Raw genomic sequence first — 17,627 nt, 5'->3', positions numbered from 1 at the left:
GGGGTTTCTCACCAGTTGTGCTCAGTCAGCTAACCAGTATCACACAGAGGTGACTTTGATCCCCCTGCTTACAGACACTTTAGGCTCCCTATTGAACTCTGTTGTTAAGTCGTGCCATTAAAAGGGTCAATGCTGTGAGCGCCTCCACCCAATCAAATAGACTTAGCTGGTTGGGACATGCTGGTTGTTTTAAGAATTAAATGTCACTCCCTTCAGGCAAAGTGCCTCACAGCTGCACCCACTAATTGATCCGCTCCCCCAGATAGACCAAGGCTCTGTCAGAAATATTGACGTGACTCACTCCATCATGATATTAACCCATCAAATTGCTTTTTAACTCACATTCAGCCCAAAAATCACATTATAAACTAATGATGATGGATATCAGTGGTCACTTACATTCTCAGCCTCTCTTGTCTTAACAGGACGACACAGAGCCCTATTTTATTGGAATATTTTGTTTTGAAGCTGGCATTAAGATCATCGCCCTTGGCTTTGCGTTTCACAAAGGCTCCTATCTTCGAAATGGCTGGAATGTAATGGACTTTGTGGTGGTGCTAACAGGGTGAGTACTGAGCTAATGGCTCATGCTAAATGTTCACACTGCTTTAAAATGACAGACCTGATCCTGAGTAGATTAATGAGAAAGCACAATATTACTGTGTGTGGTGTGTGTGTTGTGTTGTGTGTTTCATTTAACATTTCTTATGAGGATAGGATTAAATAGGATTAAATGTCAGGAATTGTGAAAAACTGAGTTTAAATGTATTTGGCTAAGGTGTATGTAAACTTCTGACATCAACTGTATGTGAGAATGCTATTCATTGACTGCAGCTCAGCTTTCAACACAATAGTGCCCTCAAAGCTCATCACTAATCTAAGGACCCTGGGACTAAAGACCTCCCTCTGCAACTGGATCCTGGACTTTCTGACGGGCCACCCCCAGGTGGTAAGGGTAGGTAACAACACATCCATCACGCTGATCCTCAATACAGAGGCCCCTCATGGGTGCGTGCTCAGTCCCCTCCTGTACTCCCTGTTCACTCATGACTGCATTTCAAGGCACGACTCCAACACCATCATCAAGTTTGCCGATGACACAACAGTGCTAGGCCTGATCACCAACAATGATGAGATAGCCTACAGGGAGGAGGTCAGAGACCTGGCCGTGTGGTGCCAGGACAACAACCTCTCCCTCAACGTGATCAAGACAAAGGAGATGATTGTGGACTACAGGAAAAAGACGACCGAGCACGCCCCCATTCTCATCGACGGAGCTGCAGTGGCGCAGGTTGAGAGCTTCAAGTTCCTTGGTGTCCACATCACATCAAAAGGTTTTACAGCTGCACCATCGAGAGCATCCTGACTGGTTGCATCACTGCCTGGTATGGCAACTGCTCGTCCTCCGACCGCGTACGGCCCTGTACATCACTGGGGCCAAGCTTCCTGCCATTCTGGACCTCTATACCAGGCGGTGTCAGAGGAAGGCCCTAAAAATTGTCAAAGATTCCAGCCACCCTAGTCATAGACTGTTTTCTCTGCTACCGCATGGCAAGTGGTACCGGAGTGCCAAGTCTAGGTCCAAAAGGCTTCTTAACAGCTTCTACCCCTAAGCCATAAGACCCCTGAACAGCTAATCAAAGGGCTACCCAGAACCCTCTTTTACGCTGCTGCTACTCTCTGTTTATTATCTATGCATAGTCACTTTAACTCTACCTATATGAACATATTTCCTCGACTAACCGGTGCCCCCGCACATTGATTCTGTCACTGTACCCCCTGTATATAGCCTTGTTATTGTTCTTTTACTGCTGCAGTTTAATTATTTGTTACTTTTATTTTCACATTTTTACAATATCTATTTTTTGCTCAACACTCAACACTTTTTTTTTTAAAGCATTGTTGGTTAAGGGCTTGTAAGTTAGCATTTCACTGTAAGGTCTACACCTGTTGTATTTGGCGCATGTGACAAATAACATTTTATTTGATTTGCAGTGGTAAAACAAATATTGTCTGGAATAGATATTCAGGGCAACAATACAGGATGCTATGGTAAACTATACCATAGAACGGCAGTATATTTGCAGAAAAAGAAGAGGGCCACAAAAGTAGAAGCGCTTTCACTGAGAGAGGACTTGGCGTATTGGAGCGAGAATATCAGTGAGACAATAGGAGTGGAACTACGGGTGGGAGAGGAGCATGAGGTAACTACCGTAGGCTTTCAGTGAGGGACCATGAGGGAAAAGATGAAGGGGACGAGGAGACAGTGGAGGAGACTGGAGGAGGGGTAATGACGAAGATGCTGTTATGCTGGAGAGAGTCCTCGGGGAGTTGCTCGCATCACCAGGGAGTGTCCTGGCTTGCTGTACCTATTGACTCTGACATTTATTTGGCCCATCTATTGGGGCTTACATCAGCTTTGACACCTAATTGCAATAAACCAATTCTCTGGAAGCCCTACTCCACCCACTTGGAAGTCAATCTCAGTGTTCCAACCTTTTGTTCTTGCTCAGTGGACGTAGGGGGAACCAACCAGGGGCAATGTAATACGACCAATTCCTGGAACTGGTCTTGTTTCAGAGTAACCGTCACACAATGCCGTGTGTGTGAGAGAGAGCTGTAGAGACAAAGGTAGCGAGCGGTCTGTCTGTCAGTACAGTGTGTTGTTAGGGAAAGGTTAGGACTATTGACAGCTTGTCACAGCCTCTACATGGACCTGTCACCATCACTGAACACACAGGGCATCATTCTGCTATGCTTCCATATTCACTGCCACTACTTGTGGATAGGGCTGCATGGGGAGGAAGGAGGGGAGGCAGGGCTGATTGAAATTGGGGCAGAGCAGCCTGACATGATAACCATAACTGAAGGGCTGTGGTGGATGAGAGCCTTTACAGGAGCAGTCTGGCCCTGTTATCAGTGCCATGCTACAGTGAGCGATTGATCCATGTTGTCAGTCTCTGACAGCTATTGGATCACCATGTGCTGCATGCACATCAAAGTGCTGCATGCTATCCCTATGGCTGTAACTACAGGGTGTGCCTAGCAGGAAACCAATCGCCATAGTAATTACCATTGCTGCCTCACTGATTATTAATGAAACCCATTCTTACCATTCCCTGGGATATGAGTACTTGAAGCAGGTATTAAGTCAATACCAAGATCGCCATACATTTCAGATCAGCTACAGCTACCTTATAAGTAAAAGCAGTGATTGTGTACCATAACGTTAGGTGTGAGTTTTCTATTTTTAACAGTATTGTGTACAAATAGTGTTCCATTAATGGTGATGAATTTATTAAGAAGATGAAGATCTTGCACACGTTTGGCCCCAGGACACATGTGGGCCGTGTTTCACGTGCTGGTGCTGGTGGTAATCACATGTGGGGGTCTGTGAATGAAAGGGCTTGTATGGAGCTCCCACAGGCAGGGCCAGCCCTTTAAATCAAATCAAATCAAATGTTCCAATAAGACGTTGGGTGTTGCTAATAAGAGCATACAGTGGGGTCTGGAATTATTGGGTCCCTTAATGGAAAAATTATATTATTTTATACTAATCCAATTGCTCAGAGAAAGATTTATTTTTAACAAGTAAAAATCTTGACAAGATAGTGGTCCAAATGATTGCATCTCCAGTTTTCAATACTCCAGCACCCTCCCCTTGCAAGGATAATGGCACTGAGCATTTTTCTAAAATGTTTTATGAGATTGGAGAACGCTTTGGGAGGGACCTTAGACCATTCCTCTATACAGAATCTTTCCCGATTATTGATATCCTTTGTCTGCACTCTTCAATTCAAACCACAGGTTTTCAATGGGTTTCAACTGCAGAGTCTGGGATCTGATTTTGTGGTCAATTAACCATTTCTTTGTGGATTTTGATGTGTGTTTGGGGTTATTGTCTTGCTGGAAAATGTACTTTTGTATTCGAACAGTTATTACAGTGGCTGTGGTCATGTGGCTGGCCAATTACCATCATCCAAAATCCCATGACTGTCACACCCCTACTGTTCACTGCAAGTTAACAGTTGTCACGCTCAAATGTCCACTTCAAGTTATTCAGAGTGCTTACCCACTGTCTCTCAGACATCTGGGAAATATTGTGTACAGTGCAGTACTATACTATACACTACATGCACATACACTACTAGTCAAAGACTTCTACACTCAAGACCTAAACATGAAAAGTTACATTTCAAAATGGCTCTTAAAGTTTTTCTAATAGTCATTTTACAACTACAGCCATGATAGAGCGGTTCATAAAGCTTCCCAACACATCCCAATGGTACATCACATTTCACAGAGATTGATTCAATCCAATGACTTCGACCAGTATTGACAAGTAAAGGTCCATTGAGGATGCAACAGCACGTAATATACTCCCCAAGGTCTTTAAACAGAGCAGGATAGAGAAACCAGGAGATTGGTTCAGGAAGTGCAACCGCTGCAAAAAAAAATCTATTTCTTTGGCCGGAAAATAGAACAGCCACAATGCAAGATTGGAAAACAGCAACAAAAGAACTTAGGCAACTTGAACACAATGATAGCTTAATACTAAATAGCAATGGTTGGAGCGATGCCACTGTGACTGTCCTCATTTAACAAGTCCGCTGGTAATGTGCCTTGTACAATGGGGCAGATGTTTTTTTTAGTTAAAAAGAAAAAAATCATATTGTGAAACAAAAGAGGAGCCAATCAACCACCTCCATTTCCCATCAGATGGTGACAATAGTTTTTGTTGTTGTTGAGAGAAACCTTATCTTGCTTCTGCTGTTTGTTAGGGCCCGAGACAGCTCGTTACAGCTCGCTAATTGATTGGGAGAATGCTGGGCAGACAGGCGGAGTTTCAACATCAACAACATTCTACAATCCAACTAACACCAGCACTTACCTCCAACACACTCCGTCTGCTGGGCCGGGAGCACTCTGCTTCAACGCTTCTCCTCCGCTCCTGACTGCATGTGCTGCCATAGGAATGGAATGAATAGAACGGGCGTCCCCATTCAAGTCAATGATGGTTTAATGGTTGGACTGGCAGCCATTGCAATTGTACCCATAGGAGCAAAACAGGAAGTAAAATGTGTGCTAAAATATGTGCTGTGATTTGTTGATTCAACTCAAATGACATACCAAAAAATACATTCCATTTCACGAGTTACATCAGTTAACATCATTTGGATGAACCTTCTACATGACCAAATACCAGGCAGCCGTTGCAAGTGCACCCATGAGTTTACCAGTCAAATTGCCAGGATAAGAGGTTCCAAGCCTATTTTTATGACGGTTATTTTATTTCCATGACGGTCGTTATCCATAACTGTCGGTTACGGTAATTGTGCCAACCCTAGTGAATAGTGATGACTGAGGTTGTAGAGAGAGAGAGAGAGAGAGGGGAGCAGCAGTGAGCTATAGAGCTGAGGGATGTGGGTTCTGTAGACAGAGAGAGAGAGAGACAGAGGGAGAGCGAGAGAGAGGGAAGGGAGCAGTGAGCAGTAGAGCTGAGGGATGTGGGGTCTGTTGAGAGAGAGAGACAGAGAGCGAGAGAGAGGGAAGGGAGCAGTGAGCTATAGAGCTGAGGGATGTGGGCTATGTAGAGAGAGAGAGACAGAGAGCGAGAGAGAGGGAAGGGAGCAGTGAGCTATAGAGCTGAGGGATGTGGGCTATGTAGAGAGAGAGAGACTGAGAGACAGAGAGACAGAGAGAGAGAACGAGAGACAGGGAATGGAGCAGTGAGCAGTAGAGCTGAGGGATGTGGGGTCTGTAGAGAGAGAGAGAGACAGAGAGAGAGAGAGGGAAGGGAAGGGAGCAGTGAGCAGTAGAGCTGAGGGATGTGGGGTATGTAGAGAGAGAAAGAGAGAGAGAGAGAGAGGGAAGGGAGCAGTGAGCAGTAGAGCTGAGGGATATGGGGTCTGTAGAGCGAGAGAGACAGAGAGACAGAGAGAGAGCGAGAGAGAGGGAAGGGAGCAATGAGCAGTAGAGCTGAGGAATGTGGCGTCTGTAGAGAGAGAGAGAGCGAGAGAGGGAAGGGAGCAGTAGAGCTGAGGGATGTGGGCTCTCCAGTGAGCTGTGAAGGTCTTAATCAACCTCAGCTCCACCACCATCATCCATTCTGCCATGATGCTCTCTGATGCTCTCAATTAGTAATGCCTCAAATTTATGTCCCCATTTTCCTTATTTAGAACACTGCTTCTTCTTCTGTTGTTGTGTACAGTGGAAGCTCGGACATATTGTTTGATGGATTCACCACTGGACTGTGCTGAGTGTGCTCCTCAGAATTGTCTTGAATGCTGGGGGGGCCTTTCCTGTTTCCCAGTGTACCTGATTCTGTGTGTTCCCTATTATTGGTTGGTTGCTATCGATTCATGCATTTTAAAGCATGTGTTTTGACAGTGAAAAATGTGCTTATTTTTACCTGTATACCCTAGTAGCCTTGTTGTGTACAGTCAGAACCTTGCGTGAATATTGCTATGTGATAAACAGAGGTGTGTTTGCTGTGTAAATGCTATGTAATTATCAAGGGAGCTTCACCCTCTACAGTCTCCCTCCTCCAGTAATAACACTAGGAATAGATGTGCTATGGTTTTCTTCACACTCCCCAACAGTACCAGCAGTAGTAACAACCGATTGACTTCTAGATGTGTGATACATCATGTAAGGCTTTTGACACATTGTGACGTTGTGCTGAGAATCGAGCAATATCATAAACCTAGCAGGAGATGAGATGGGATAGGAGATGGGGTCGTTCTGTGGTTGGAGCTAATGCAGAAGAGGGCCAGATATTCATCAAAGGAGCGGTGGGATTGTGCTGTGAGGATGTGTTCTAATCAGCAAGCCACTCTCCCAAAGAACAGCAATGGAACAAACAGCTGAATTATTAATTGTGTTTGGCTGTGTGGAGGAATCAGCCTAGTTAGTTGGAGTGTGCTTTTTAATCCACTGTGAAAAGGTTAAGCACATGTTTTATAAACCTATGAATATTACAGAAAATATTATCAAGTTATATCAAAAGGCTGTAAAGAAGTTCTTAGCGGTGGAAATCATTTTCTAGATTTGGGAGTAAGTAGCGCAGATGTAGATTTTAGATATACCATCTTAGTTACCGTCTTTAGTACTTCTGCAATAGACGACTGACTGGCTCAGTGAAGTTTGAAAACGGTTGTTGCGTCTTAACCAGTGGCGTGTATTCATGCATGTCAAGTGAAGCCAGGCTTCCCCAAAACATTTACCAAGACAAAAAGGAGAAAAAACATATAAAATAACGTATATTTCATCTCTCTGTGTTTCATCATTTTCCTTCAATTCGCAAGAGGTTGAATGTATCTCACTGGAGAAAGAATTAGAGCGAGCGAAACAGCACTCCTCTGTCTCTGTATGTGTAGGCTATGTACCTGATGCGGTTTGGTCAAAAAGAGTATGACATTGTTGCCGTCCGTAGTATTGGATGCAAGGGAAGCCAGCGATCATTTGGCCTCCCTTGATAAAAGAAGTATAAAATAATAGCCAATCAGCGTTGACCTTAACCCAAAAAAAGAGTAAAGGGAGCCAGCCACTTCACTCCAATCACATTACATTGAGAGCAATATGTTATCAACAGAAACAACTTGAATTGTTGCATCTCGTTGTGTTGTGCTTTTTTTCTACTTGCATGAACACACACATTAATCAGAACCATGGGCAGCCACATCATATTTAGCTTCCATTGATTGGACTAAATTGTTTTTTTTGGTATCTTTTAGTTGTCACTGTATTCAGACTAAGCAGAGGTGATTTGATGATGTTGAAGTGGTGCTGGAATAGTGGAGGCAGCTCCTGTTTTCTTTGGAACTTGCGGTAACTCTCTGTGGTTCTAAATAAATAGTTGTTTAGTAGTCCGAAAATGTGGGAAACATTAACTTGCTTGACCATGCTGTAGGTCGGGGCGGCAGGTAGCCTAGTGGTTAGAGCGCCGGACTAGTAACCGAAAGGTTTCAAGATCGAATACCCGAGCTGACAAGGTAAAAATCTGTCGTTCTGCCCCTGAACACGGCAGTTAACCCACTGTTCCTAGGCCGTCATTGAAAATAAGAATTTGTTCTTAACTGACTTGCCTAGTTAAATAAAGGTAAAAAAAAAAAAAAAATGGAGCGATTTGTTACATGCAATATGCTTTGTGGACTTCACCAGACAGTGGTTACCACTGTGTCTTCTTGTTGTCTTGGCCTTTAGCCCTACTGTATGTACAGTATTACGGTAGCAAGGGATATTAACTAACAGGTTATAGAGCAAACAACACAATTATCACAACACATAGGTTGTAATATGGCTTTTTTTCCTGGTTTGGCTTCCCCAGTGATTTTACCCAAACACCACTACTGGTCTTATTAAGTGCTCCTGACCCGCCTTTCTCAGAGCCACTTTGCTCTTGTCCTCAGCTCAACTCAGCTCAATTTGAAGGTGTGATGATGAGGCTCTTAACTCAATTTTCTTCTGATGGCTGCACTGGTGGCATTACCATCCTGTGACTGCTAATGGTAGAGATGAGATAAGATGGGAGGAGGAGGAGGCTGTCATTGCTTTGTGCAGAGTAGCGGTGAAGGACCTGGTTGAGATGGAGTGCTTGACTGGCAGGCAGCTTTGTTCCACACATGGCGTTAGGTGCCATTTATTAAAATTGTTGTTTTCCTGAAATAACAATCTATTACTCACCAATGTCAATTGTGCAATGACCCCATGGGCTGTGTGAGATTGGCTGTGTTATCATGCACTCTCCCCTGGAATACTGAAATCAGGTAGAGGCACTGTCACTCTTGCCTCCCATGCTGTACTGCAAGTTGGAATCATTCCCCATGGGGAGAATGCAAAACAACTCTATTTGTTTTCTCAATAGAGATGTATTTTTTTGTCCTTTATTTAGTCAGGGAAGTCACATTGAGATTGGCATCTCTTTTTTAAGTGAGCCTAGGAGTGGATTATTTATACACGTGATTAACAGATGTAGGATCGTAATTTTATCAGTCTTTTGTTGCTGAGAATTTTCCTGCTCAGCAGGAAATGCAAACGTGTAGTGTATTTGAGTTTTAAAAAGGCTTCTAAAGTTTGCAGTTTCTACTTAGAAATTTCAGACTTGATTTTCCCTAACAAACCTCTACAAAAATGTCCATTAATTATAATCCACATTTCCTGTTGCTGCAGGATTATTTTTCTGCTGTAGCAAACTGGTTCAATTTAAGATCCTACATCTGTAGGCTCCATTTTGGTGTAATAAGAAAGGTTAAGAAATTAAACAGTTTCATTTTCATTGTGATACTCCTATGCATATTAGAAATATCCCTTTACTGCTGACATATTCCCTTCTCAGCACAAAATACAGAATTTAGCTTCTCCTTTAAATAGGTTTGAATTTATGAAGGCCTCAAATAAAGATTATCAGCACTTTTCTTGTCTTTTTACTTTTCTAGTGGTATTCGAGTTGTCAATGTATTGTTAACATCATGAAGGATCTATTTTATTGATTTATTTCTACATAGTCTGCTCTTCTACGATTTGAATAACGATAATGTTTCATTGCAACGACTTTGGAATTGCATGGAACTGAGCTTGATCTATATAATTCATTCCTACAGAAGGCAAGAGAGAACCTGAACTAAGCATTTTGTGATGAAGACCTATGAGCAGGAATATAATCATGGCATAGCAGCATTTCCTTCAGTACGGATGAGGAGTGTTCTGTCTTAACCATGGCTTAATATAATAAATGTCTTCTACTGGACTGACAAATTTTGACATTTTCTATATTATGTTAAGGTACGGTTGAATATCCCCCAGATCAATTGGGCTTGCAGTTACTTCAGGGTCCTTGCACAATTCTTCGTAAGCAACATTTATATCTGGGAGTCCCAGTCTTTCCTGACTAGTGAGCCTTGATGCAGTCTTCCAAAGAATCCAACACGCATGGCATGATCAGCATAGTCGCTGGGGTGGAAAGAAAACCAGCTATGTTATTTCATTCATTCAGCCTTCTACAACAGAGCCATGCTCCACCGCCTACTGAGTACTGTCTGTTGGTTTCATCCAGTATTTATTGGAGTGGCATGACATACTGTATTTCAGAGAAAGCTGGTGGCATGTGGGCCAGCTGGCTGAGCCTGTCCTGCTGAGTGGAGCTCCCATGGGACCCGTGCCACTGCCACCTCTCAGCTGTGCTCTGTGTCTGATGGAACGGAGCCGTCCTCTATGTGTGTTAGTGTGTGTGTGTGTGCACGCGGGCGGGATGGGTGTCTTCACAGGTAAACGTACCTGTAGATATCTTAGTCTGGGTTTCTGAAGCAGCGTGGATAGCAGTGAACATGATGACAATGAGAGCCGAATAGGTAAAGTTCCTACATTACATGATCTGTGCTCTCTTGACCTTTCAAGTTATGAGGGTTGACCTTTTTTCTTTTCTCTTTTTTTTTTTACAATCATGTTCTTTCGATTTTATGACTGAGCCCTTGAATTTAAACTCTTAGCAAAATTGTGTAGAGGGCCTGTGTTTGTGTGTGTGCGTCAGGGTGTTTTATTGGCCAAATAATAGGAGTTGATGTCTCTCCTCTCCTCACACCCCTCATTTTGATCAGACTACAGCCAATGGCAAACAGAGGGAGCAGCCTTATACCAGGAAGTGAGGCGGACCCATCCAGGAAGTCATTATGCATTAACGCTATTAACAAGTTGGATTGGAAAAGAGACCATTTTATAAGTGACTTTGTCTGGGATCTGACAGCCAAGTGTGACCACCATTATTCATGTTTCTGTTTGTTCTTTTAAATGTTACACAGAAAAACATCAGTAACCACCTGACCAGTGAGGACTCTAATCAATTCTGATTAGGAGTTGGGACACTCAGGTCCTGAGCATTTCCAGACAGGCTTTTCATTACCCAACACAAATTACTGGCCACTGGACAAGAATAGCTGTTTTTTTGGTCACTTTCACTTCTTCAAATGTCACAGGAAATGGAAGAAGTTGAATCAGAGATGAGCGTGAGAGGGGGGTGCTGTAATGGAGAGGGCTCCTGGACTCCCACTCAGACAGGGACAGAGGATCGATGTCTGGGGGATGGGGGTGTCTCTCTGGCTGGCTGCCTCTCCCTCCTTGGGGAAGGTGATTGATCTAAAAGCTTTTTGTTGTCAGGGAGTGGTGGGACCCTGTGTATGTGTGCGTGTCTGTGTGTGTGCATACGTGCGTGCGCAGTGCTGACGTGCATGCGGTGTGTGTGTGTGTGTGTGTCGTCAAGGAGTGGTGTGAGCCACTGCCTGTTTCAGAGACTACCTGGAGTGTCCCTCCACAGGCCTCCTTGCTATCATCATTTCTTAGCGAGTGACTAGCACAAGACCTGCTGGGAAAAGCAGCTTGTCCAGTCACACTGCAGATACGTTTTCACCAGATGCCCCTCTCTCTTATGGAAAGGATGATGAACTGTTGTAGACAGTGTTAGTTTGACCTGTTTAGCTAGGTTAGCCCTCTGTCTACCTGCCAGATAGTAATGGCTGCAGTTTTATTGAGCAGAGCTGTCAGTATGTTAAGCTGATATCCATTACATGAGTCCTGGATTTGGCCCCAACGTCATTGATCTGCACTTACTGTCCATCACACAGATGGCCTGAGTTGCATGCTATACTGGTGCTACTGTATAGTGAAGGCCCAGACATTACTGTGCTGTGATATGCAGAACTGTGTGGCGATTTGATTTGAAACATGGCTGATATCATGAAACTGATTTGCATTTGTACAGTTTCTAAAACAAATAGTTTTGTGATGTCAGATTTCAAGAATATTGTGTTAAGAGGAGTGTATGGTTGGTTCCAGGCTGCCAGGCTAACTACAGTGTGGGTGGCAGGTGACTGGCAGACACCTGGGTAGGTTGACATACCTTGCGCACAACTTGTGACTATGTTGGTTGACCTGTGTCTAGACCGGTTTATTGACTCTTCTTCTTTTTCCGTTGTCTATCTCCACCTTATTGTCATTTCCTTTGCATTGTCTCTTGTCTTTCTCTGACATGCCTTGTCATTGACTCTGTTTTCAGACCTGCTCAGTCACATCCGTAGGCCTCTGGAGCGGTGCACCGTGTTGTCAAACACGTCTCATGCTCACTGAGCCAAGTCTAATCACAACCATGTTCCATAATTGAGAAAACCATAAACAGCTAAATGATGTGATTCCATTTCCTTGGGCCCTATTACTGTAACAATATTTTGCCAATTTACTTTGATGGAAAGATAGTCCAAATTGACATTAGAATGTTCATAACATCTGTCAAAGACATTACATCTGCACTTCATCATTCTGAGCTCATGGTCCCTTCGCTCATTTATGATCATTATTGGTTGCTATGGAGACAAGCTTACCATGGCGTCGTCTTCAAATCGTCTCTTGATCAGATTCAGAGTTTGGGGATTGGGGACATGGAGCATGGAAATATCAAGGGTATTTCACATATTATGGTATTATCAAAACAAATGATTTACTGACTACCTTGGGCAACATTGTGTGTGAACATTGTGTTCCACTGTCATCCATGGAGTCGTCTCGTTATCTGCTCCACATGTCCAGCTTTATTAGGGGAAATCCCTCTGTTGTTTGCTGAGATTCAATTACACAAAGAACATTTGATCTCAGCAGCTTCTGTATTACAGTACCTCAGTTTGCTTTTCCACATATGTATTTACACGGCCATGCACAGACAATGGGCATACACCTTCTCAAAGCAAACTGCTGGAGATCTGTCCTCTTCTAACTTTCATTTGTTCTTCTTTTGATACTTTCTGAAGAGAAACACTTCATTTTGTCATTGTTGCTATGCAACAATAAAGGCTCAATACAGACTGAGTCAACAGAAATATCTTCATGTTATTGCTTTGCTTTGCTTTCTGTTGGCAAACAAACACAATTCCTTTATTTTCTCTCGTCTCTGGCTTCATCCTACTCTCATTGTTGCTTCTCACTCCCAGAACCCCTGTCTCCTGGCTGCTGTTGTCTAATGAGATCAGTGGAGCCTCCTTTGTTTCTATGGTGACGCCTCCAGTTGTCTCCAGTGTGGCTTTCCCTCCCCGTGCAGCCAATATAGTCTCTCTCTCCCTCTCGCTACTTCTATCTCTACCAATATAGTCTCATCCACACTGCTATAGCTGGGGGAGCCCTCTCTCTGTATCTCTATCTTGTCTCGCTCTCTCTCGCTCACTCACTCGCACTCTTTCTCCCTTTCGCTGCTTCTCTCTCGCTTTCTCTCTCTCGCTACTTCTCTCTCGCTACTTCTCTCTCTCTCTTTCTCTCTCTCTCTCTCTCTCTCTCCCTCACTCCCTCTCGCTACTTCTATCTCTATCTCTCTCTCTCTTTATCTCTATCCCTCATCCCTTCTCTCTTTATCTCCCTTTATCTCCCTTTATCTCCCTTTATCTCCCACCTCTCGGTCCTCTCAGCTGTGAAGTGAGTAAGATACAATAGATCAGTGGGATGATGGGATCACTAAACTATATGTAAAAAAATCTACCTTTTTTCTGAGTACTTCACTGTAAGGAAACAAATACCACGTAGTATGATTTGTAATGGAATTTGAACCTCAGTCAGACTTGAACTTGGCCCAGAGCCGTGTTGGAAAAAATATTGCCTCACATGAATATCAAACAGATTTAGATGCATTGCATGTTCAGTCGCTAGTTCTGAGAGCATCACGGCATATTTCAGGGAGAATCAGAAATTATTTTTTGAAGACTCCCAACCCCAGCAATCCACCAAGGAGCGTGTTCCTCTCCTTTACAGTGTTTGCCAGCATTGAGGCCAGGCCTGTCACCCTCGGCATCCTCAGCTGTAGATGTATGAATAAAACAGGAGCAGGGGCTTTTTGCCAGCTCTCATCCTTGCCAGCTCTCATCCACTGGGGCAAATTGCACAGGACAGGATGCTCTCTTCATGCTACTTCCTCAGAGCACGTTTTCCACATCTCTTCATCATTATTTAGGCCCAATCCCAAGCTAGCTATTGGGATGGATCTCACATCATATGGCTGTATGAAATGACCATTGCAAAGATTACATTGGTGAGATATCAAACGTCCATGAGAATATGAAGCGAGTGTGTTATTTGTGAAATGTCAAGTTCTCACGATGATTATGTCATCCAATATTTACGATTGACAGACTACAGACAGACAGGCAGACTGACTTGCAAGAGAGACAGACCGACTGACTTTCAGGCAGGCTGACTTACAGGCAGACAGAAAGACAGACGAGATAGAGACAGTAAGACAGACAGACTAAAATAGAGACAGACAAACAGACAGAGGAGGCAGACAGGGGGGGGGGGGGGGGGTTGGCTTTAGACCAACACAGTGTAACCAATGCCCTGCCTGCTGAGTGTGAGTATACAGAAGAGCCGCCAGACAGCCCATCCTCCATGCATAATTGTCTCTTTTCCACTTCACCTGTGCTAGACTGGGGCTAATGGGCCTCCCTGGTTTATGCAAGACGATGCTGCTGGCCTGACTATGTGATGTTTTACTCCAGTGGCAGGGTGAGACACTGATCTATTTCAGCCTCTACTACTATATACTGCTGGGTTCTGGGAGAGGGACCTGGCTGAGGTGGGGTGTGTGCTGTGTGCTGTGCATGGGGGATATGCCTAGAGTGCTCAGCCGTGTTCCACGCTGTGTAATTACCGAGTTGTTGAGCGTCTCGTCGAACTGCAAATAATAGAGTTGTAACGCATGTTGTGAACGAGTTGTTGTGCAAACTGGGCGGATGTGACATCTACAGTGTGCGCTACGTTGAGCATTTCGTTTCTGGGGGTTATGGGTAGAGTCCTATTGTATGCACAGTGTCTAAACATTATTAGAGGTAAAGGCCACTAGAAACATGTTTAATGGATTTTAGATCTACCGTGTTCTCTTCCCGTTTCTATTGTGGAGAATATACGGCTGGCTCTATGCTAGCTCTCTGATGTGAGGTGAATGGGGTGATATTTTCCTTCTCCGTTCAGATCATTTCCATTGCTCTTGCTGACCTGCGTACACAGTCTACATCCCAGATGTCGATGGTCAGGTTGCTGTTGTTTCCACCTGAAATCTGAGAAAAGAAGTGCTACCATTGCAATTGGCTCACACAAAGACGAGCATAGCATAGTAGGTCTCTGTGTTCAGGCAGCGTGTTCAGTAAGACCCCACTACACACCCAGGCAGTGTGCTCATGAATTCAAAGCCCACAACACACGAATGTGTGATTGCCGCGCAGAAGGAATATCAGCCCACGTCGAGAGGCACGAGATTGAACTTCAATCAACTTTCTAGAGTTTTCCCCCTTAGTTAACACTATCAACGTTTCTCTTTACTGTGGGAATTGTGATCGAATCAACACAATGTTAGTCACTTTCAAGGCAACATACCGAAACAAAACGAACTATGCAAGATATTTTGTTGTAGGCGGAACGCATCAGAGCAGGATTCTATTGCATTGACACTAATGACTCAGCCCGTACTCTACACCGACCAGTGCGGCATAACTAATCAGAGCTGCTGTAGACCTATATGCAAATAGACCATTGCCATATATGGATCTGTGCCATTCACTTTGAACTGGACTGTGTTTACGGCATGAGCAGTCATGAGTAGATGCGCTTGTTTTGAGATCAAAGCCACGTGTGCACATTTGTTCATATCATTTGCTAGTTAGTGAGTTATTAGCACAATTTATAGATAATCTGTAGTCAGCAATGGGAGAAAGCAAGTCAGATGAAAAGCTTTTTTTTGTCTTAAAGGAGCAGTGTTGTATTTTGAGACAGGCTTGAATAAGCTAAGTAGCCAATAGGCAGCAGAGGGTAGCATAATTTGTCTGATTCTCTATAATAATGGTATGGGAATAACAATACATTTTATTTTGTAAAGTGGTTTCTTGCATCAAACAACACAACAACATTTTCAGTCACCTCTTTGTCTGAAGGACAAGTGGATAAACAGGTTAATGTCAAGCACAGGGGGTTGGTGGCATTTTAATTGGGGAGGATAGGCTTGGGGTAATGGCTGGAGCGGAATCAGTGGAATGGTATCAAATACATCAATCATATGGTTTCCATGTGGTTGATGCCATTCCATTTGCTCCATTACAGCCATTATTATGAGTCGTCCTCCCCTCAGCAGCCTCCACTGATGTCAAGCCCTGCATGTTGTTTTCAAAAGTCTCATGAAATGTAGGCCTCAGTGGCGGTCGGTGCTGTTTAAGATGAGTGAGTACCATTTTTTTTCTCTCATGAGAATAGCCTTATTTCTATTACAGCATGTTGGACGACTGTCATTCATATTCCATTCACCCAGTTCAATGTAACATCGATAGGTTTAGGCTACTACATGATACTAAAATTGTCCCTATACCCATCATGAGGTTGCTACACCCTAGCCTATGAATGAAAGTTTACAACGTAGGTGTACACAGGTGGAGAGGTGACAGACCATGACACATGGGCAGACAGTGACATATTCAACACACTCTTGCCTGCATGTTGAAAGATGGCGCTGGAGAAGATGGCAGACGTTTTACGTGCCCCCAGCTGATTAGGTTTTTTCTTAGCTTATTTGCATTGTTTGTAACTTATTCTTTTACCTATTTTGTACATAATTGTTCCGTCTCTTATCGTCTCTTATGACCGAAAATAACTTCTAGACCTCAGGACTGCGATTACTCACCACTGACTGGCAGAATCCTCTTTTTCCTTTCACGACTCTGATGAGCCCAACGCGAAGGATAAGCTGCTTCCTTGGGAACAGGCCCCGATCCCCGTGATCTGCGTGAAGAGGAGGCGGAGAAAGAGGGGCCGAAGGTCCGGCTGCCTTCTGAGTATTTGCAGGCGATCGAAGGAACCACCAATTCCCTCCATTCTGCTAGCAAACGTGCAATCTTTGGATAATAAAATTGACGAGTTACGAGGAAGATTAAACTATCAACGGGACATTAAAAACTGTAACATCTTATGCTTCACGGAGTCGTGGCTGAACGACGACAACATCAACATACAGCTGGCTGGTTATACGATATACCGGCAGGATAGAACAGCGGCGTCTGGTAAGACAAGGGGCAGCGGTCTATGTATTTTTGTAAACAACAGCAGTGCATGATATCTAAGGAAGTCTCGAGCTATTGCTTGCCTGAGGTAGAGTTTCTCATGAAAAGTTGTAGACCACAGTACCTACCGAGAGAGTTTTCATCTGTATTCTTTGTAGCTGTTTCTTTGTAGCGCGAAATACAAATACCTCAAAAATGCTATAACTTCAATTTCTCAAACATATGACTATTTTACACCATTTTAAAGACAAGACTCTCGTTAATCTAACCACATTGTCCGATTTCAAAAAGGCTTTACAGCGAATGCAAAACATTAGATTATGTCAGGAGAGTACCCTGACAAAAATAATCACACAGCCATTTTCAAAGCAAGCATATATGTCACAAAAACCAAAACCACAGCTAAATGCAGCACTAACCTTTGACGATCTTCATCAGATGACACTCCTAGGACATTATGTTATACAATACATGCATGTTTTGTTCAATCAAGTTCATATTTATATAAAAAAACAGCTTTTTACATTAGCATGTGATGTTCAGAACTAGCATACCCACTGC

At 43.6% G+C, this 17,627-nt stretch overlaps 1 protein-coding gene across 1 annotated transcript in view; it reads left to right on the top strand.

Annotated features, from left to right (window-relative positions):
- Positions 1-17,627, top strand: part of LOC106579993 (voltage-dependent N-type calcium channel subunit alpha-1B) — a 141,616-nt gene that overhangs the window by 6,002 nt on the left and 117,987 nt on the right. The window contains exon 3 of the mRNA XM_082966250.1: positions 426-565. Coding sequence (XP_082822376.1) covers positions 426-565 — 140 coding nt within the window. The remainder of the gene's footprint in view (positions 1-425; positions 566-17,627) is intronic.

The sequence above is a fragment of the Salmo salar genome, chromosome 20 (assembly GCF_965601325.2).
Source record: "Salmo salar chromosome 20, fSalSal1, whole genome shotgun sequence".
NCBI lineage: Eukaryota > Metazoa > Chordata > Actinopteri > Salmoniformes > Salmonidae > Salmo > Salmo salar.
This window is presented reverse-complemented; position numbering and strand designations above follow the sequence as displayed.